We start from the raw sequence: 18212 nt of genomic DNA, 5'->3' as shown, positions 1-18212 counted from the left end.
AATATGTAATACTTCTGCAGCCATGTTTGGTATCTATCTAAAAACTTGTCAGACGAGGAGAACATTGATGCCATCTACTGTATATGGATGCATGATCTCTGTGACACTGTATTCAAGGACATCTTTTATCCTCTCAGAGATGCTCTATTGTACCCAGCCCACCCCCTCAGGTCATCACACATAGATGTGACTTTCATCACATTAACTGGAGAGTCTTATTACGGGTCACGTGATGTACACAGTGTACAGTGCCTTCGGAAAGTATTCACACCATTTTACTTTTTCCACATTTTGTTATGTTAGAGCTTTATTCTAAAACGGATTAATTAAAAAAATCCTCAGCAATCTACACACAATATCCCATAATGACAAAGTGAAAACAGGTTTTTAGACATTTTTGCAAATGTATTAAAGAACAAAAACAGAAATACCTTACTTACATACAGTACCAGTCAAAAGTTTGGACACACCGACAGGGTCACCAGATAAGCACCATCACACCACCTCCTCCATGCTTCCCGGTGGGAACCACACATGTGGAGATCATCCCTTTACCTACTCTGCGTCTCACAAAGACAAGGCGGTTTAAACCAAAAATCGCACATTTGGACTCATCAGACCAAAGGACAGATTTCCACCGGTCTAATGTCCATTGCTCGTGTTTCTTGGCCCAAGCAAGTTTCTTCTTATTATTTGTGTCCTTTAGGAGTGGTGTCTTTGCAGCAATTCGATCATGAAGGCCTGATTCACGCAGTTTCCTCTGAACAGTTGATGTTGAGATGTGTCTGTTACTTGAACTCTGTGAAGCATTTATTTGGGCTGCAATTTCTGAGGCTGGTACAATAACTCTAAATGAACTTATCCTCTGCAGTAGAGATAACTCTGGGTCTTCAGTTCCTGCAGCGGTCCTCATGAGAGCCAGTTTCATCCATAGCGCTTGATGGTTTTTGCGACTGCAGTTGAGGAAACTTTCAAAGTTCTTAAACTTTTCTAGAATGACTGACCATGTTTTAAAGTAATGATGGATTGTCGTTTCTCTTTGCTAATTTGAGCTGTTCTTGCCATAATATGGACTTGGTCTTTTACCAAATAGGGCTATCTTCTGTATACCACCTCTACCTTGTCACAACACAACTGACTGGCTCAAACGCAATAAGGAAAGAAATTCCACAAAATAACTTCGAACAATTTTAACAAGACACATCTGTTAATTGAAATGCATTCCAGGTGACTACCTGGTTATTACAAGATTCCACATTTTATTTCATAGTTCTGATGTCTTCAATATTATTCTACAATGTAGAAAATAGTAAAAAAATAAAGAAAAACCTTTGAATGAGTAGGTGTGTCCAAACATTTGACTGGTACTGTAAGTATTCAGACCCTTTCCTATGAGACTCGAAATTGAGCTCAGGTGCATCCTGTTTCCATTGATAAGGATGATCAATGGAAACAGGATGCACCTGAGCTCAATTTCGAGATGTTTCTACAACTTGATTGGAGTCCACCTGTGGTAAATTCAATTGATTGGACATGATTTGGAAAGACACACACCAGTCTATATAAAGGTCCCACAGTTGACAGTGGATGTCAGAGCAAAAACCAAGCCATGAGGTTGAAGGAATTGTCCATAGAGGATAGTGTCGAGGCACAGATCTGTGGAAGGGTACCAACAAATTCTGCAGCATTGAAGGTCCTCAAGAAACAGTGGCCTCCATCAAGAAGAAGTTTGGAACCACCAAGACTCTTGGGGGGGGGGGGGGGGGAGATTGGTCAGAGAGGTGACCAAGATCCCAATGGTCACTCTGACAGAGCTCCAGATGGGAGAAGCTTCCAGAAGGGCAACCACCTCTGCAGCACTCCACCAAATGCCTTCATGGTAGAGTGGCCAGATGGAAGCCACTCCTCAGTAAAAGGTACATGACAGCCCGCTTAGAGTTTGCCAAAAGGCACCTAAAGGACTCTCAGACCATGAGAAACAAGATCCTCTGGTCTGAAAAAAAACAAGATTGAATTCTTTGGCCTGAGTGCCAAGCATCATGTCTGGAGGAAACCTGGCACCATCCCTACGGTGAAGCATGGGGGTGGCAGCATTATGCTGTGGGGATGTTTTTGAGTCAAGGAGTCTGAATACTTTCCGAATATACTGTATATGATAAATATCACCCAAATACACTTTTGTAAAAATATATGTAGGATAGTAACAACTTTGTTGCATTTCTGATACAATGTATCATGTTCCTTGTATAACTTTAAGGCTTGAAAACTATGCAATTTATGCATTGAACTAAATTGCAATGAATAAATTATATAAATAAATACATTCATATTAAATAGAAAAAAAGCATCGGCCCAATGTGGGCAGCCTACATGGGGCCAATATTTTAGTCCGCATTGGGCCAATGTGGGTATGTTTGCTGGGAAAAGCTTTGTTCAGGCAAAGTGAGGGCTGTCTTCACCTAATATGGGCCGCCAACACTGGGCCACACTTAATGCCAATGTGGAGTGGATGAACATAGGCGCATTGGCCCAATATTGGCAGCCTACATGGGCCAACATTGTGCCAATGTGGACATGTTTTCTGGGAATACACAGGATAATGAGATATAAAGCTATTCAACAATTAGAACCCAGCCCAAGTGTGATCCCTGTGCTACCTGAGACCGCTTCAGAGACAGAGACACTGCAGCCGTTGTTGTCTGTGTGCATGTATCAGACACCACCAGTTGTTCAAAGAAGAGAATAGAGAAACCCTACTGCCAATCTAATTCCAGGAGATATGATTGTCCTAGATTTTGAGTTCAGTTTACATCCGGGCTCCAGCCACCTAACCAACAAAGGCTGTCTGCAGTCTCCATAGGGGGTGTTCCTTACAGTAGATAAACACAGCATCCTGCATGTCTGTGGAAAGCCCTGTCTGCTCTCTGTAAATTTGATATACAGTAAAAGTGTATGTTCAAGACTACTGTCTAATTTAACAGTCTCTCAAACCATACTATTCTGTATTGACTAACTTCTAAGGCTCTAATTTCACTCATATCTTTATCCTCTGGCAAATGCCTGCCACCAATACTTTCAGTCTTTGTGTGTCCTCAAACTTAAAGCTTCTCCTTTAAATAACGCCCCACACATTTCTAATAGTATAGGCTAAAATGGGGAATATTCAAGACATAATATCACTAATATTGTTTAACTTCACTGTATTCTGTGCTCACTAAACATCGTCAAAACAAAGGAGATGATCGGGGACTTCAGGAAACAGCAGAGGAAGCACTCCACTATCCACATGGAAGAGACAGCAGTGGAGAAGGTGGAAAGTTTTAAGTTCCTGGGTGTACACATCACAGACAAATTGAAATGGTCCACCCACACAGACAGTGTGGTGAAGAAGGCTCAACAGCGCCTCTTCAACCTAAGGAGGCTGAAGAAATGTGACTTGTCACCCAAAACCCTGACAAACTTCTACAGATGCACAATCGAGAGCATCCTGTCGGGCTGAATCACAGCCTGGTACGGCAACTGCACCGCTCTCAACTGCAAGGCTCTCCAGAGGGTCTCCAGAGGTCTGCACAACGCATCACCGGGGGCAAACTACCTGCCCTCCATGACACCTACACCACCCGATGTCACAGGAAGGCCAAAAAGATCATCAAGGACAACAACCACCCGAGCCACTGCCTGTTCACACCGCTATCATCCAGAAGGCGAGGTCAGTACAGGTGCATCAAAGCTGGGACCGAGAGACTGAAAAACAGCTTCTATTTCAAGGCCACCAGACTGCTTAACAGCAATCACTAACTCAGACAGGCTGCTGCCTACATTGAGACTCAATCCTTGGACACTTTAATAAATGGATCACTAGTCACTTTAAACAATTCCAATTTAAATGATTCCACTTTAATAATGTTTACATATCTTACATTACCCATATCAAATGTACAGTTGAAGTCGGAAGCTTACATACACCTAAGCCAAATACATTTAAACTCAGTATTTCACAATTCCGGACATTTAATCCTAGTAAAAATTCCCTGTTTTAAGTCAGTTAGGATCACCACTTTATATTAAGAATGTGAAATGTCAGAATAATTGTAGAGAGAATGATTTATTTCAGTTTTTATTTTTTTCATCACATTCCAAGTGGGTCAGAAGTTTACATACACTCAATTAGTATTTGGTAGCATTGCCTTTAAATTGTTTAACTTGGGTCAAACATTTTGGGTAGCCTTCCACAAGCTTCCCACAATACGTTGGGTGAATTTTGGCCCATTCCTCCTGACAGAGCTGGTGTAACGGAGTCAGGTTTGTAGGCCTCCTTGCTCGCACACGCTCTTCCAGTTCTGCCCACAAATGTTCTATGGGATTGAGGTCAGGGCTTTGTGGTGGCCATTCCAATAGCTTGACTTTGTTGTCCATAATCCATTTTTCCACAACTTTGGAAGTATGCTTTGGGTCATTGTCCATTTGGAAGACCCATTTGCCACCACAAGCTTTAACTTCCTGACTGATGTCTTGAGATGTTGCTTCAATATATCCACAAAATTTGCCATTTTCCTACCTCATGAAGCCATCTATTTGTGAAGAGCACCAGGCCCTCCTGCAGCAAAGCACCCTCACAACATGATGCTGCCACCCCCGTGCTTTATGGTTGGGATGGTGTTCTTCGGCTGGCAAGCCTACCCCAAACATAACGATGGTCATTATGGCCAAACAGTTCTATTTTTGTTTCATCAGACCAGAGGACATTTCTCCAAAAAGTATGATCGTTGTCCCTATGTGCAGTGGCAAACCGTAGTCTGGCTTTTTTTATGGCGGTTTTGGAGCAGTGGCTTCTTCCTTGCTGAGTGGCCTTTCAGCTTATGTCTATATAGGACTCGTTTTTACTGTGGATGTAGATACTTTTGTACCTGTTTCCTCCAGCATCTTCACAAGGTCCTTTGCTGTTGTTCTGGGATTGATTTAAACTTTTCGCATCAAATACGTTCATCTCTAGGAGACCGAACACGTCTCCTTCCTGAGCGGTATGACGGCTGCGTGGTCCCATGGTGTTTATACTTGCATACTATTGTTTGTACAGATGAACGTGGTACCATCAGAAATTTGGAAATTTCTCCCAATGAGGAAACATTGCTCCCAAGGATGAAATTGCTCCCAAGGATGAACCAGACACGTGGAGGTCTACATTATTTTTCTGAGGTCTTGGCTGATTTCTTTTGATTTTCCCATGATGTAAAGCAAAGAGGCACAGAGTTTGAAGGTAGGCCTTGAAATATATCCACAGGTACACCTCCAATTGACTCTAATGATGTCACTAGCCTATCAGAAACTTCTAAAGCCATGACATTTTCTGGAATTTTCCAAGCTGTTTAAAGGCACAGTCAACTTAGTTTATGTAAACTTCTGACCCACTGGAATTGTGATACAGTGAATTATAAGTGAAATAATCTGTCTGCAAACAATTGTTGAAAACATTTATTCTGTCATGCACAAAGTAGATGTCCTAACCGACTTCCCAAAACTATAGTTTGTTAACAAGAAATTTGTGGAGTGGTTGAAAAACAAGTTTTAATGACTCCAACCTTAGTGTATGTAAACTTCCGACTTCAACTGTATATACTGTATTTTATACCATCTATTGCACTTTGCCTATGCTGCTTGGCCATCGCTCATCCACATACTTACATGTACATATTCTCATTCACCACTTTAAATTTGTGTGTATTAGTTAGTTGTTGGGGAACTTTTAGATTACTTGTTAGATATTACTGCACTGTCGGAACTAGAATAACAAGCATTTCTGCTAACAATGTGTATGTGACCAAAACATTTTGATTGGATTTGATCCATTATGACCACCACTGTAGTCTTGGCCCTTCACTAGTCCTCCATCTAGCTATAGGTAGGTGTGGTGATGTACCTTGCCTCGTCCTCCATCCTCCCTCCAGCTATAGGGCCATTCCCAAGACCCCGTCCTCTCTCCAACTATGGGGAGGTGTGGTGATATACCTTGCCTAGTCCTCCATCCAGCTATAGGGCCATTCCCTAGTCCTCCGTCCTCCCTCCAACTATGGGGAGGTATGGTGATATACCTTGCCTAGTCCTCCATCCAGCTATAGGGCCATTCCCTAGTCCTCCGTCCTCCCTCCAACTATGGGGAGGTGTGGTGATATTGCTCTCTGTCTGATGTCACAACACCTCCAATGACAACTGATGAACTATAAAAGGTGTCTCATTAAACCTCATTAAAATATTGCCTATTTTAACATGGAAAACATGGTATGACTCATCTGACTCTGGTATCACTCGCTGTACTTGATCTGAATAAACCTCCACCTTATTCAACCCTTGTGTTGTAATGTCAGTCTGGGTTATTAGACAGTGTTATTGGACCGAGGTGTAGCGTAGGCGCAAATCTCACAAGTACTTGATTCCAAAATCAGATTCCCTGTTTACTGTTATGAATGCACAAGGGGAGGGGTGGTGATGGTGGTGGTGGAGACAGAGGGTTGTTGATGTACTGTATAAGCGTAACTGTTATGAATGCATAAGGGGAGGGGTGGTGATGGTGGTGGTGGAGACAGAGGGTTGTTGATGTACTGTATAAGCGTAACTGTTATGAACTGTGGAAAGAATTTTCTCTTGAATGACAAATAAGGACAGTAAAGGTAAGTTAACAACATTCATTCATTACTGGGATTTAGGTTGATATCTAAAAGGTATGGTGTGTATCAAACCTTTCATATTATCCATGATTATCTAACGTGTGTGGTGTATCTACGAAAGTTTAAGGTGCATCTTAGCCAGTTATCCATGTGTATGGTGTACCCTATGGGTCTACCCACCTTATCAGAGCAAGTGTTGTCATCGGGCCCTCCCCCGATGACAAAGAGCTTCCCAGCACAGCTGGACACGGCCGGAGAACTGACCGCCTCCTTCATGGGAGCCACCTCTGTCCAGCGGTTAGAGAAGGAGTCATAGCACTCCACACTGCTCAGACGACTCTGACCGTCATACCCTCCCACTGCATAGACCTGTACAGAGAACACACATATAATCACAGTGGTTAGAACAATATTGATTAGCGTTTGCATTGGCTACAATGCACAAACACCTCTGGTAAGAATTCCCCTGCCAAGAGTGCTCAACCTGTGCACACACAAAATCCTGCCTAAGCACTGCATATACAGCACCAGTCAAAAGTTTGGACACACCTACTCATTCAAGGGTTTTTCTTTATTTGACTATTTTCTACATTGTAGAATAATAGTGAAGACATCAGAACTATGAATAAACGCATATGGAATCACGCAGTAACCAAAAAAGTGTTAAACAAATCAAAACATATTTTATATTTGAGATTCTTCAAATAGCTACCCTTTGCCTTGATTACAGCTTTGCACACTCTCGGCATTCTCTCAACCAGCTTCATGAGGTAGTCACCTGGAACGCATTTCAATTAACATGTGTGCCTTGTTATAAGTTAATTGACCTTCAGTGAAATGCATTCCAGGTGACTACCTCATGAAGCTGGTTGAGAGAATGACAAGTGTGTGCAACAAGGCAAAGGATGGCTACTTTGAGGAATCTCAAATATATCATATATTTTGACACTTGTTGTTTGTTTAACACTTGTTTGGTTACTGGTACTGAATGACACATACGAACACACGCATCCATGCACGCACAGTGCCATTGTCTGTGGCATAGAGACAGGTTTGTTTACAAGAAGCCACTGTTCCATGTGTGTATACCAGTTCCTGCCTCTTGAGGTAGAACCAGTCAATCCAGTAAACGGTATAAGATGACCTAATTCATGCTTAAAAAAAATAAATAATAAATGTCACCTTTATTTAACCAGGTAGGCCAGTTGAGAACAAGTTCTCATTTACAACTGCGACCAGACCAAGATAGAGCAAAGCAGTGCGAGCGACAGCGACATCAACAACAACACAGAGTTACACATGGAATAAACAAACGTACCGTCCAATAACACAATAGAAAAGTCTATATACAATGTGTGCAAATTAAGTAAGATTAGGGAGGTAATGTGTGATAGATGTGTGATAGATGTGCAGAAGATGAATGTGCAAGTAAAGATACTAGGGTGCAAAGGCACAACAAAATAAATAACAGTATGGGGATGAGGTAGTTGGGTGGGCTATTTACAGATAGGCTATGTCCCGGTGCAATGATCTATAAGCTGCTCTGACAGCTGATGCTTAAAGTTAGTGAGGGAGATATGGGTCTCCAACTTCAGTGATTTTTGCATTTCGTTCCAGTCATTGGCAGCAGAGAACTGGAAGGAAAGGCGGCCAGAGGAGGAAATGGCTTTGGGGATGACCAGTGAAATATTCCTGCTGGAGCGCGTGCTACGGGTGGGTGCTGCTATGGTGACCAGTGAGCTAAGATAAGGCTGGGCTTTACCTAGCAAAGACTTATAGATGACCTGGAGCCAGTGGGTTTGGCGAAGAATATGAAGCGAGGGCCAGCCAATGAGAGCCAGCCAACGAGAGCATACAGGTCGTAGTGGTGGGTAGTATATGGGGCTTTGGTAACAAAACGCATGGCACTGTGATAGACTGCATCCAATTTGCTGAGTAGAGTGTGGAGGCTTTTTTGTAAATGATATCGCCAAAGTCAAGGATAGTCAGTTTTACGAGGGTATGTTTGGCAGCATGAGTGAAGGATGCTTTGTTGCGAAACAGAAAGCTGATTCTAGATTTAATTTTGGATTGGAGATGCTTAATGTGAGTCTGGAACGAGAGTTTACAGTCTAACCAGACACCTAGGTATTTGTAGTTGTCCACATATTCTAAGTCAGAACCGTCCAGAGTAGTGATGCTAGACGGGGGGCAGATGCAGGCAGTGATCGGTTGAAAAGCATGCATTTAGTTTTACTTGCATTTAAGAGCAGTTGGAGGCCACGGAAGGAGAGTTGTATGGCATTGAAGCTCGTCTGGAGGTTAGTTAACACAGTGTCCAAAGAAGGGACAGAAGTATACAGAATAGTGTCGTCTGCGTAGAGGTGGATCAGAGAATCACCAGCAGCAAGAGCGGCATCATTGATGTATACAGAGAAAAGAGTCGGCCCGAGAATTGAACCCTGTGGCACCCCCATAGACTTCCAGAGGTCCGGACAACAGGCCCTCCGATTTGACACACTAAACTCTGTCTGAGAGTAGTTGGTGAACCAGGCGAGGCAGTCATTTGAGAAACCAACTATTTATGACTTTATTACAACTGGCACCATAACCCTCCTATTTGTGTGTGTGTCACAGGTAATATATGAAAGACATAGCAGACAGTAATCACATCAGATAAGCTCTTCAACTCAATCACACTACACCACGTACGCACGCACGCGCACATGCACATTCACACATACATCCAATTTCCAAATTCCGGTCTGGAGTGGATGGCTGATTTAAACTCATTTCATGTTCAGAACCTTTGAATGCGAATTCATTGGGTTTCACATATCTTTCACCCGAGTCATTCATGTATAATCGCAGTTTTCCGTGAAATAGCATGAGAACATTGTTTAGTCAACAATACATCAGATAATGATGGGCTCACCATTTAGTCATTTTAACTACCATTTAATTCAATAGCAAAAAATACACATTTCAAAACTGTTCTTTTTGAACTGCTGAATAGAAAGAATTGTCAATGGTAAATAAGATTTTCCATGTAGTATTTGACTAAAACGTGACAGTCCCCTCCCTGGTGGTTGATGTTAATGGGTTCAAAGCATATAAATTCAGGAAGGTAGAGGAAAAACTGAAGGATCTGTATGGATGCCAGGGAGACAGAGCAGACAGTGACTGGTTCAACTGATATACAAACACATCAACACGTCTCTTATGCAACCTGTTGCCTCTTGGCTGTTCCTGCCTCTCTTCTACATAGGCAGGTGAGCAGGTAGAGAGGAAGAGAGGGAGGGAGATCGCGAGGGATGACGAGGGGGGGTGGAGGTAGAGATTAAGAGATTAAGAGAGAAATAGGAAGAAAGGAAAGAGACACAGAGACTTGTTATTGAGAGAGGCTGCCGTAGGCAGACCTGGCTACCAAAATAAGACAGGCTATGTGAACACTGCCCACAAAATGAGGTTGAAACTGAGCTGCCAAATATATGACCATATTAGAGACACATATTTCCCTCAGATCAGACAGATCCACAAAGAATTCGAAAAACAAACCCAATTTTGATAAATACCACAGTGTGACAATCCCAGCAGCAAGATTTGAGACCTGTTGCCACAAGAAAAAGGCAACCAGTGAAGAACAAACACCATTGTAAATACAATCCATTTTTATTTTCCCTTTTGAAATTTAACTATTTGCACATCGTTACAACACTGTATATAGACATAATATGACATTTGAAATGTCTTTATTCTTTTGGAACTTCTGTGAGTGTAATGTTTACTGTTAATTTTTATTGTTAATTTCACTTTTGTTTATTACAGTGCCTTGCGAAAGTATTCGGCCCCCTTGAACTTTGCGACCTTTTGCCACATTTCAGGCTTCAAACATAAAGATATAAAACTGTATTTTTTTGTGAAGAATCAACAACAAGTGGGACACAATCATGAAGTGGAACGACATTTATTGGATATTTCAAACTTTTTTAACAAATCAAAAACTGAAAAATTGGGCGTGCAAAATTATTCAGCCCCCTTAAGTTAATACTTTGTAGCGCCACCTTTTGCACTGTATCACTTCACTTGCTTTGGCAGTGTTAACAAATGTTTCCCATGCCAAAAAAGCCATTAAATAAAATTGAATTGAACTAGACACTTCTAGAGAAACAGAAAGGTAAGCAAGAGACAAATAAAGGACAAAGAGATGGGGGAGGAGGCAGAGAGCGGGAAAGAGAAATGAGAGGGAAGCAGACCGGACACCTAGCTATTTGCATAGCAACTGAGGCAGTTCATAAATTCTGCCTACATTCCAAACTGGAAAAAAAGTATTTATTGATAGATAAATAGAGAGATAGAGAGAGAGATAGAGAGAGAGAGAGAAATATAACTACTGTAGGTATTTTTTATGTGTTCGTATGTGTGCGTGTTTGTGTTCAAACCATGCACCATACTACCCACAGGAGTCAGAGCAGAGCCACATGCTGCTAACAACAGGACAGACCAACACCCCTGTTTCCCCTCCATCTCACATAATCTCCCTAAACAAATGCAACAGATATGACTCACAGAAGATATATAGTATGTACACAGAACAAAAATATAAAACGCAACATGCAACAATTTCATAGATTATACTGAGTTACAGTTCATATAAGGAAATCAGTCGATTGGGAATACTGATATGCATCTGTTGGCCATAGATACCTTAAAAAAAGGTATGGGTGTGGATCAGAAAACCAGTCAGTATCTGGTGTGACAATCATTTGCCTGAAGAGCACACTTCTCCAGCGTGCAATGTGGCCATCAAAGGTGAGCATTTGTCCACTGAAGTCGGATACAATGCCAAACTGCAGTCAGGTCAAGACCCTCCCGTTAAAACTTGAGACATCTGTGGCATTGAGTGGTATGACAAGTCTTCACATTTAGAGTGGCCTTTTATTGTCCCAACACAAGGTGCACGTGTGTAATGATCGTGCTGTTTAAACAGCTTCTTGACATGCCACAGTGACTCGGTCAATAAGAAAGTGGTCAGATGAAGCAGATGCTAAGCTAAAGGAATTTTTTGCTAGCACAGACTGGAATATGTTCCGGGGATTCTTCCGATGGCATTGATGAGTCACTGGCTTCATCAATAAGTGCATCAATTACGTCGTCCCCACAGTGACCGTACGTACCCCAACCAGAAGCCATGGATTGCAGGCAACATCCGCACTGAGCTAATGGCTAGAGCTGCCGCTTCCAAGGAGCGGGACTCTAACCCGGAAGCTTATAAGAAATCCCGCTATGCCCTTTGACGAACCATCAAACAGGCAAAGCTTCAATACAGGACTATGATTGGAACGTACTACACCGGTTCCGACGCTCGTTGGACGTGGCTGGGCTTGCAAACTATTACAAACTACAAAGGGAAGCATAGCCGCGAACTGCCCAGTAACAGCTAAATTACTTCTATGCTGGCTTCGAGGCAAGTAACACTGAAAAATGCATGAGAGCATCAGCTGTTCCGGACAACTGTGTGATCACGCTCTCCGTAGCCGATATGAGTAAGACCTTTAAACAGGGCCAGACGGATATCCAGGACGTGAACTCCGAGCATGTGCTGACCAAATGGCAAGTGTCTTCACTGAAATGTTAAACCTGTCCCTGACTGAGTCTAATAGCAACATGTTGCAAGCAGACCACCATAGTCCCTGTACCCTAGGAACACTAAGGTAACCTGCCTAAATGACTACTGACCCGTAGCACTCACGTCTGTAGCCATGAAGTGCTTTGAAAGGTTGGTCATGGCTCACATCAACAACATTATCCCAGAAACCCTAGACCTACTCCAATTTGCATACCGCCCCAACAGATCCACAAATTATACAATCTCTTTAACTGAACACTGCCCTTTCCCACCTGGACAAAAGCAACACCTATGTGAGAATGCTATTCCTTGACTACAGTTCAGCGTTCAACACCATAGTGCCCTCAAAGCTAATCACTAAGCTAAGGACCCTGGGACTAAACACCTCCCTCTGCAACTGGATCCTGGACTTCCTGGCGGGCCGCACCCAGGTGGTAAGAGCAGGTAACAACACATCCGCCACGCTGCTCCTCAACACGAGGGTCCCTCAGGGGTGCATGCTCAGTCCCCTACTGTACAGTCTAACCAGACACCTAGGTATATATCCCCTCCTGTTCACTCATGACTGCATGTCCAGGCATGACTCCAACACCATCATCAAGTATGCCGATGACAAAACAGTGGAAGGCCTGATCACCATCAACGATGAGACAGCCTATAGGGAGGAGGTCAAAGACCTGGCCGTGTAGTGCCAGGACAACAAACTCTCCCTCAACATGATCAAGACAATGGAGACAATTGTGGACTACAGGAAAAGGAGGACTGAGCAAACCCCCATTCTCATCGACAGGGATGTAGTTGAGCAGGTTGAGAGCTTCAAGTTCCTTGGTGTCCACATCACCAACAAACTAGAATGGTCTAAACACACTAAGACAGTTGTGAAGAGGGCACGACAAATCATATTACCCCTCAGGATACTGAAAAGATTTGGCATGGGTCAACAGATCCTCAAAAGGTTCTACACCATCGAGAGCATCCTGGTGGGTTGCATCACTGCCTGGTATGGCAACTGCTCGGCCTCCGACCGCAAGGCACTACAGAGGGTAGTGCATACGGCCCAGTACATCACTGGAGCCAAGCTTCCTGCCATCCAGGACCTCTATTCCAGGCGGTGTCGGAGGAAACCACCCTAGTCATAGACTGTTCTCTCTGCTACCGCACGGCAAGCTGTACCGGAGCGCCAAGTCTAGGTCCAAAGGCTTCTTAACAGCCTCTACCCCCTAGCCATGAGACAGCTAATCAAAGGTCTACCCAGACTATTTGCATTACCCCCCCCCCCCCCCTTTTACACTGCTGCTACTACTATCTGTTTATTAACTATGCATAGACACTTTAATAACTCTACCTACATGTACATATTACCTCAATTACCTCAACTAACCAGTGCCCCCGCACATTGACTCTGTACCAGCACCCCCTGTATATATTTATTTGTTAGTTTTATTTATTTTTTAATTACTTAACACTTTCTTAAACTTCTTAAAGCATTGTTGGTTAAGGGCTGGTAAGTTAACATTTCACTGTAATGTCTACACCTGTGGTATTTGGCGCATGTGGCAAATCCTATTTGATTTGATCTACCCCTCTTAGACTTGCTTTTGATGAGAATAAAATATCTATAACTCAACTTTCGATGTGAATTTGATTGGGTCGCCCAAGAAATTACATATTGTGGCTTTAATGGTTTCACAAAAATAACTTAATAACGTAGAGTTCTAAGGTTCTATCTGAAACAATATTGAATGGTGTCAGCTATTTTTATTATTTTTTTACTTGATATCATTTTGTTATATTTGATGACTTCATTATTTAATTCCAAGTAATCATCTCATCTTTTTAGAGCTGCTGCCTATGCTGTCTGACAAATTCACAATTTCAGTAGTTCTTCAAAGTAAATAAGGTATACTTTTATGACTGCTGAATGCCAACAGTCAATCAATTAGATAATGGATTTTCAGGTAGAGATGGACTATATATGCACAAAGGTATGTGGACACCCCTTAAAATTTGTGGATTTGGCTATTTCAGTCAAACCCATTGCTGACAGGTGTATAAAACCAAGCATACAGCCATACAATCTCCATAGGGAAACATTGGCAGTAGAATGGCCCGTATTGTAGAGCTCTATGACTTTCAACGTGGCACCGTCATAGGATGCCACCATTCCTACTAGTCAGTTTTTAAAATTTCTGCCCTGCTAAAGCTGCCGGGGTCATCTAAGTGCTGTTATTGTAAAGTGGAAACATGTAGGAGCAACAACGGATCAGCCACCAAATGGTAGGCCACACAAGCTCACAAAATGGGACCGCCGAGTGCTGAAGCACGTAATGGCTGGAGTAGTGTAAAGTTCGCCGCCATTGGACTCTGGAGTAGTGGAATCGTGTTCTCTGGAATGATGAATCCCGCTTCACCATCTGGCAGAAACTAAGTTTGACGGATGCCAGGAGAACGCTACCTGCCCCAATGCATAGTGCTAACTGTTAAGTTTGGTGGTGGAGGAATAATTGCCTAATGCTGTTTTTCATGGTTTAGGCTAGGCCCTTTAGTTCCAGTGAAGGGAAATCTTAATGCTACTTAATGCTACTACAATGACATTCTAGTAGATTCTATGCTTCCCAATTGAGATAGTTTGGGGTGAGTTGGACCGCAGAGTGAAGGAAAAGCAGCCAACAAGTGCTCAGCATATGTGGGAACTCCTTCAAGACTGTTGGAAAATCATTCCTCATGAAGTTGGTTGAGAGAATGCCAAGAGTGTGCAAAGCTGTCATCAATGCAAACGGTGGCTATTTTGAAGAATCTCACATTTAAAATATGTTTTGATTTGTGTAACACTTTTTTGGTTACTACATGATTCCATATGTGTTACTTCATAGTATTGATGTCTTCACTATTATTCTACAATTTAGAAAATAATACAACATTAAGAAAACCCCTTGAATGAGTAGGTGTTCAAAGTGGTACTGTAAAAACAACTGATATTTCGGATAATCGCTCAGCACTAACACACACACAGCTGTTTGCGGACGCACATACCCGTGACATCTCTGTTGACATACTTTCACTGGAATATGCAAATGACAACAGCATGTGGTTTGAAAAACTGCCCCAGAGCACTCAGGACCTCAGACTGGGGCAAAGGTTCACCTTCCAACAGGACAATGACACTAAGCACACAGCCAAGACAAAGCAGGAGTGGCTTTGGGACAAGTCTCTGAATGTCCTTGAGTGGCCAAGCCAGAGCCCAGACTTGAACCCGATCAAACATCTTTGGAGAGAACTAAAGAAAGTTATACAGCGACGCTCCCCATCCAACCTGACAGAGCTCGAGAGGATCTACAGAGATCAGCTTCAGCCCAGCTTGTAGCGTCATACTCAAGAAGACTCGAGGCTGTAATCGCTGACAAAGGTGCTTCAACAAAGTACTGACTATAAATGGTCTAATCTGAATACTTACGTAAATGTCATATTTCAGTTTTTCATTTCTAAAAACCTGTTTTTGTCATTATGGGGTATTGTGTGTAGATTGATGAGGGAAAAAAACGATTTAATACAATTTAGAATAACATAATGTGGAAAAAGTCAAGGGGTCTGAATACTTTCTGAATGCACTGTATTTCAACAGATGTAATTGTAGCTTTGCTACCTAATGTTCACCTTCCCCTAAAACTATAAATTGTTGAGTCGTCAAGTCTATCTTCATTTCATAGCATTTATTAGTAGATTTTAAAGACCATCATTAACCAAAACAAATGCTGACCACTTGTGTAATGTTTTCCTTAATATTATTCTTAATAGCATCCATGCTGTTATTACCTGGTATTATTAAAGTTGACAGTCTAAAATGAAGACAGCCTTTTAACAGCCTCAGTCAGTAACAGCACGACACTGCAGTGTGTTGTGATTTGCATCGATTGCTCAAAACATTCTTTCTCTGGCACTTACAGGGCCTGATTATGGCCAGCCTGCATTGGTCTAATCTTGACTACACCCTATAGGCCTGCCTTACCACAACACAATGAAGTAACCAGCTTTCCCACAAGCACACACGTGCACAAACACACACAGACACACACACACACACAAAACAACACAGCACAGCTAAACGGGCACACCAGAGCAATAAAATACAACTATAAAATACACAGGCATCAGAATATGGTAAAAACAACAGGTTTGATATGGTTTCCATTGAGTTTGGCATTTCTTGTTCCGTATAATAGGAGGATGGTGGTGAGAATAAGTCAGTAATCCAATTACATCTTTGCTTGTGAAAACCACTGGGTACAGAAGAAAACAAATACTAATAAATAGGAAACACTACTACAGTACATTTGTTTCACTCCAATTCACCACACATTGTCAAGATGCAAGTAATGATCATGGTTTAAGATGGGGCGGAGACATGGGTTGAGTTCGAATTCCCATACTAGCATACTAATTTCAAAAACAGTCCTCCGTATGCATCATCTAATGCGCGATTGCATTGACTCCCGTCACTCGTTCATTTTGGTACAGCGCGTCAATTTATCTGATTTTCAGCTGTTGCTGTGCACGTGAGTCAGGAAAGATGAGTGAATTCTACTAGATCAAACGCCGAAATGAGTATGCAGTTTAAGTATGCAGTACGCTAGTATGGGTCTTTTGGACACAACCATAGTGGAATATAATTGGATGGGACCAAATACGGTAGTTAGGCTTAGGAATCATTTGCATGTAATCTGATTATAAACAAACTGTTATCAGTTACTTTTCAAGCAAAACATACTGCAATCAGATTACAGATGCTTTTGAAAAATTATATGATTACTTCTTGGATTACTTTTAAAATCAGAAAGGATGTTAACAATAAAAATATATTATGACACCATTCTAATTTGACATTCAATTCAGCATTGAAAAAAACGTGCAAGTCTAAATTTGTTCCGGGCCTCCCGAGTGGTGCAGTGGTCTTAGGCACTGCATCGCAGCGCTAGCTGTGCCACTAGAGATCCTGTTTTGAGTCCAGGCTCTGTCGCCGGCCGCGACAGGGAGACCCATGGGTCGGCGCACAATTGGTCCAGCGTTGTCTGGGTTAGGGGAGGGTTTGGACGGCAGGGATGTCCTTGTCCCATCGCGCTCTAGTGACTCCTGTGGCGGGCCGGGCGAATGCACGCTGACACGGTCGTCAGGTGTACAGTGTTTCCTCCAACATATTGGTGTGGCTGGCCTCTGGGTTAAGCGGGCATTGTGTCAAGAAGCAGTGCGGCTTGGTTGGAGGATGCACGGTTCTCGACCTTCGCATCTCCCGAGTCCGTATGGGAGTTGCAGCGACGAGACAAGACTCTAACTTCCAATTGGATACCATGAAATTGGGGAGAAAAATGATAAAAAAAACATTTTAAATTTGTTCCACCTGAGCGAGTCTGACCACAAGTCAGCGACCACTATGTTGACACACTAAATGTGTTTGATGGATCCTTTTGGTCTATTTCTAATGCCTCTTAAGAGGAAAGTAATCTAAAAGTAATTTAATGTAACCAGAGTACGTTACTGAGTTTTTGGACAGGTAACTAGTAACTGTAACGGAATACATTTTGAAAGTAACCTACCCAACCCTGAGCTCAATAAATAACAGCGGAATTGGCAGAAAGATGAGTTTGCAAAGCCAACAGTTCAACCATCTATAAAGGCTGAATGAATTCATGGTTTCATAACTATATGACATAACCGGCCTCTATTTGATATAAAAGGGGAATTTCCATATCTGTATATTAGGCTGGCCCTCTGGCTACAGGAAGATTGAGTTTAAGTTTAAGTGGCGGTTTGTAGATCCTGAGGCGACCGGGGGAAGCATGAGATGCTAATCACATGATGTCATTATTAGCCAGAAGGCAGAGATGGAAAACTAGACTCTAAAAGTTCAACAGTGTGGATTGATGATACAATTTCTAAAGAGAATAGGG

General features: G+C 42.4%; 1 protein-coding gene across 1 annotated transcript in view; it reads right to left on the bottom strand.

Moving 5' to 3' along the window:
• The window catches only part of LOC110508347 (kelch-like protein 24), a 54943-nt gene that overhangs the window by 8872 nt on the left and 27859 nt on the right, over positions 1–18212 (bottom strand). The window contains exon 6 of the mRNA XM_021588796.2: positions 6843–7031. Coding sequence (XP_021444471.2) covers positions 6843–7031 — 189 coding nt within the window. The remainder of the gene's footprint in view (positions 1–6842; positions 7032–18212) is intronic.

The sequence above is a fragment of the Oncorhynchus mykiss genome, chromosome 28 (assembly GCF_013265735.2).
Source record: "Oncorhynchus mykiss isolate Arlee chromosome 28, USDA_OmykA_1.1, whole genome shotgun sequence".
Taxonomy (NCBI): domain Eukaryota; kingdom Metazoa; phylum Chordata; class Actinopteri; order Salmoniformes; family Salmonidae; genus Oncorhynchus; species Oncorhynchus mykiss.
This window is presented reverse-complemented; position numbering and strand designations above follow the sequence as displayed.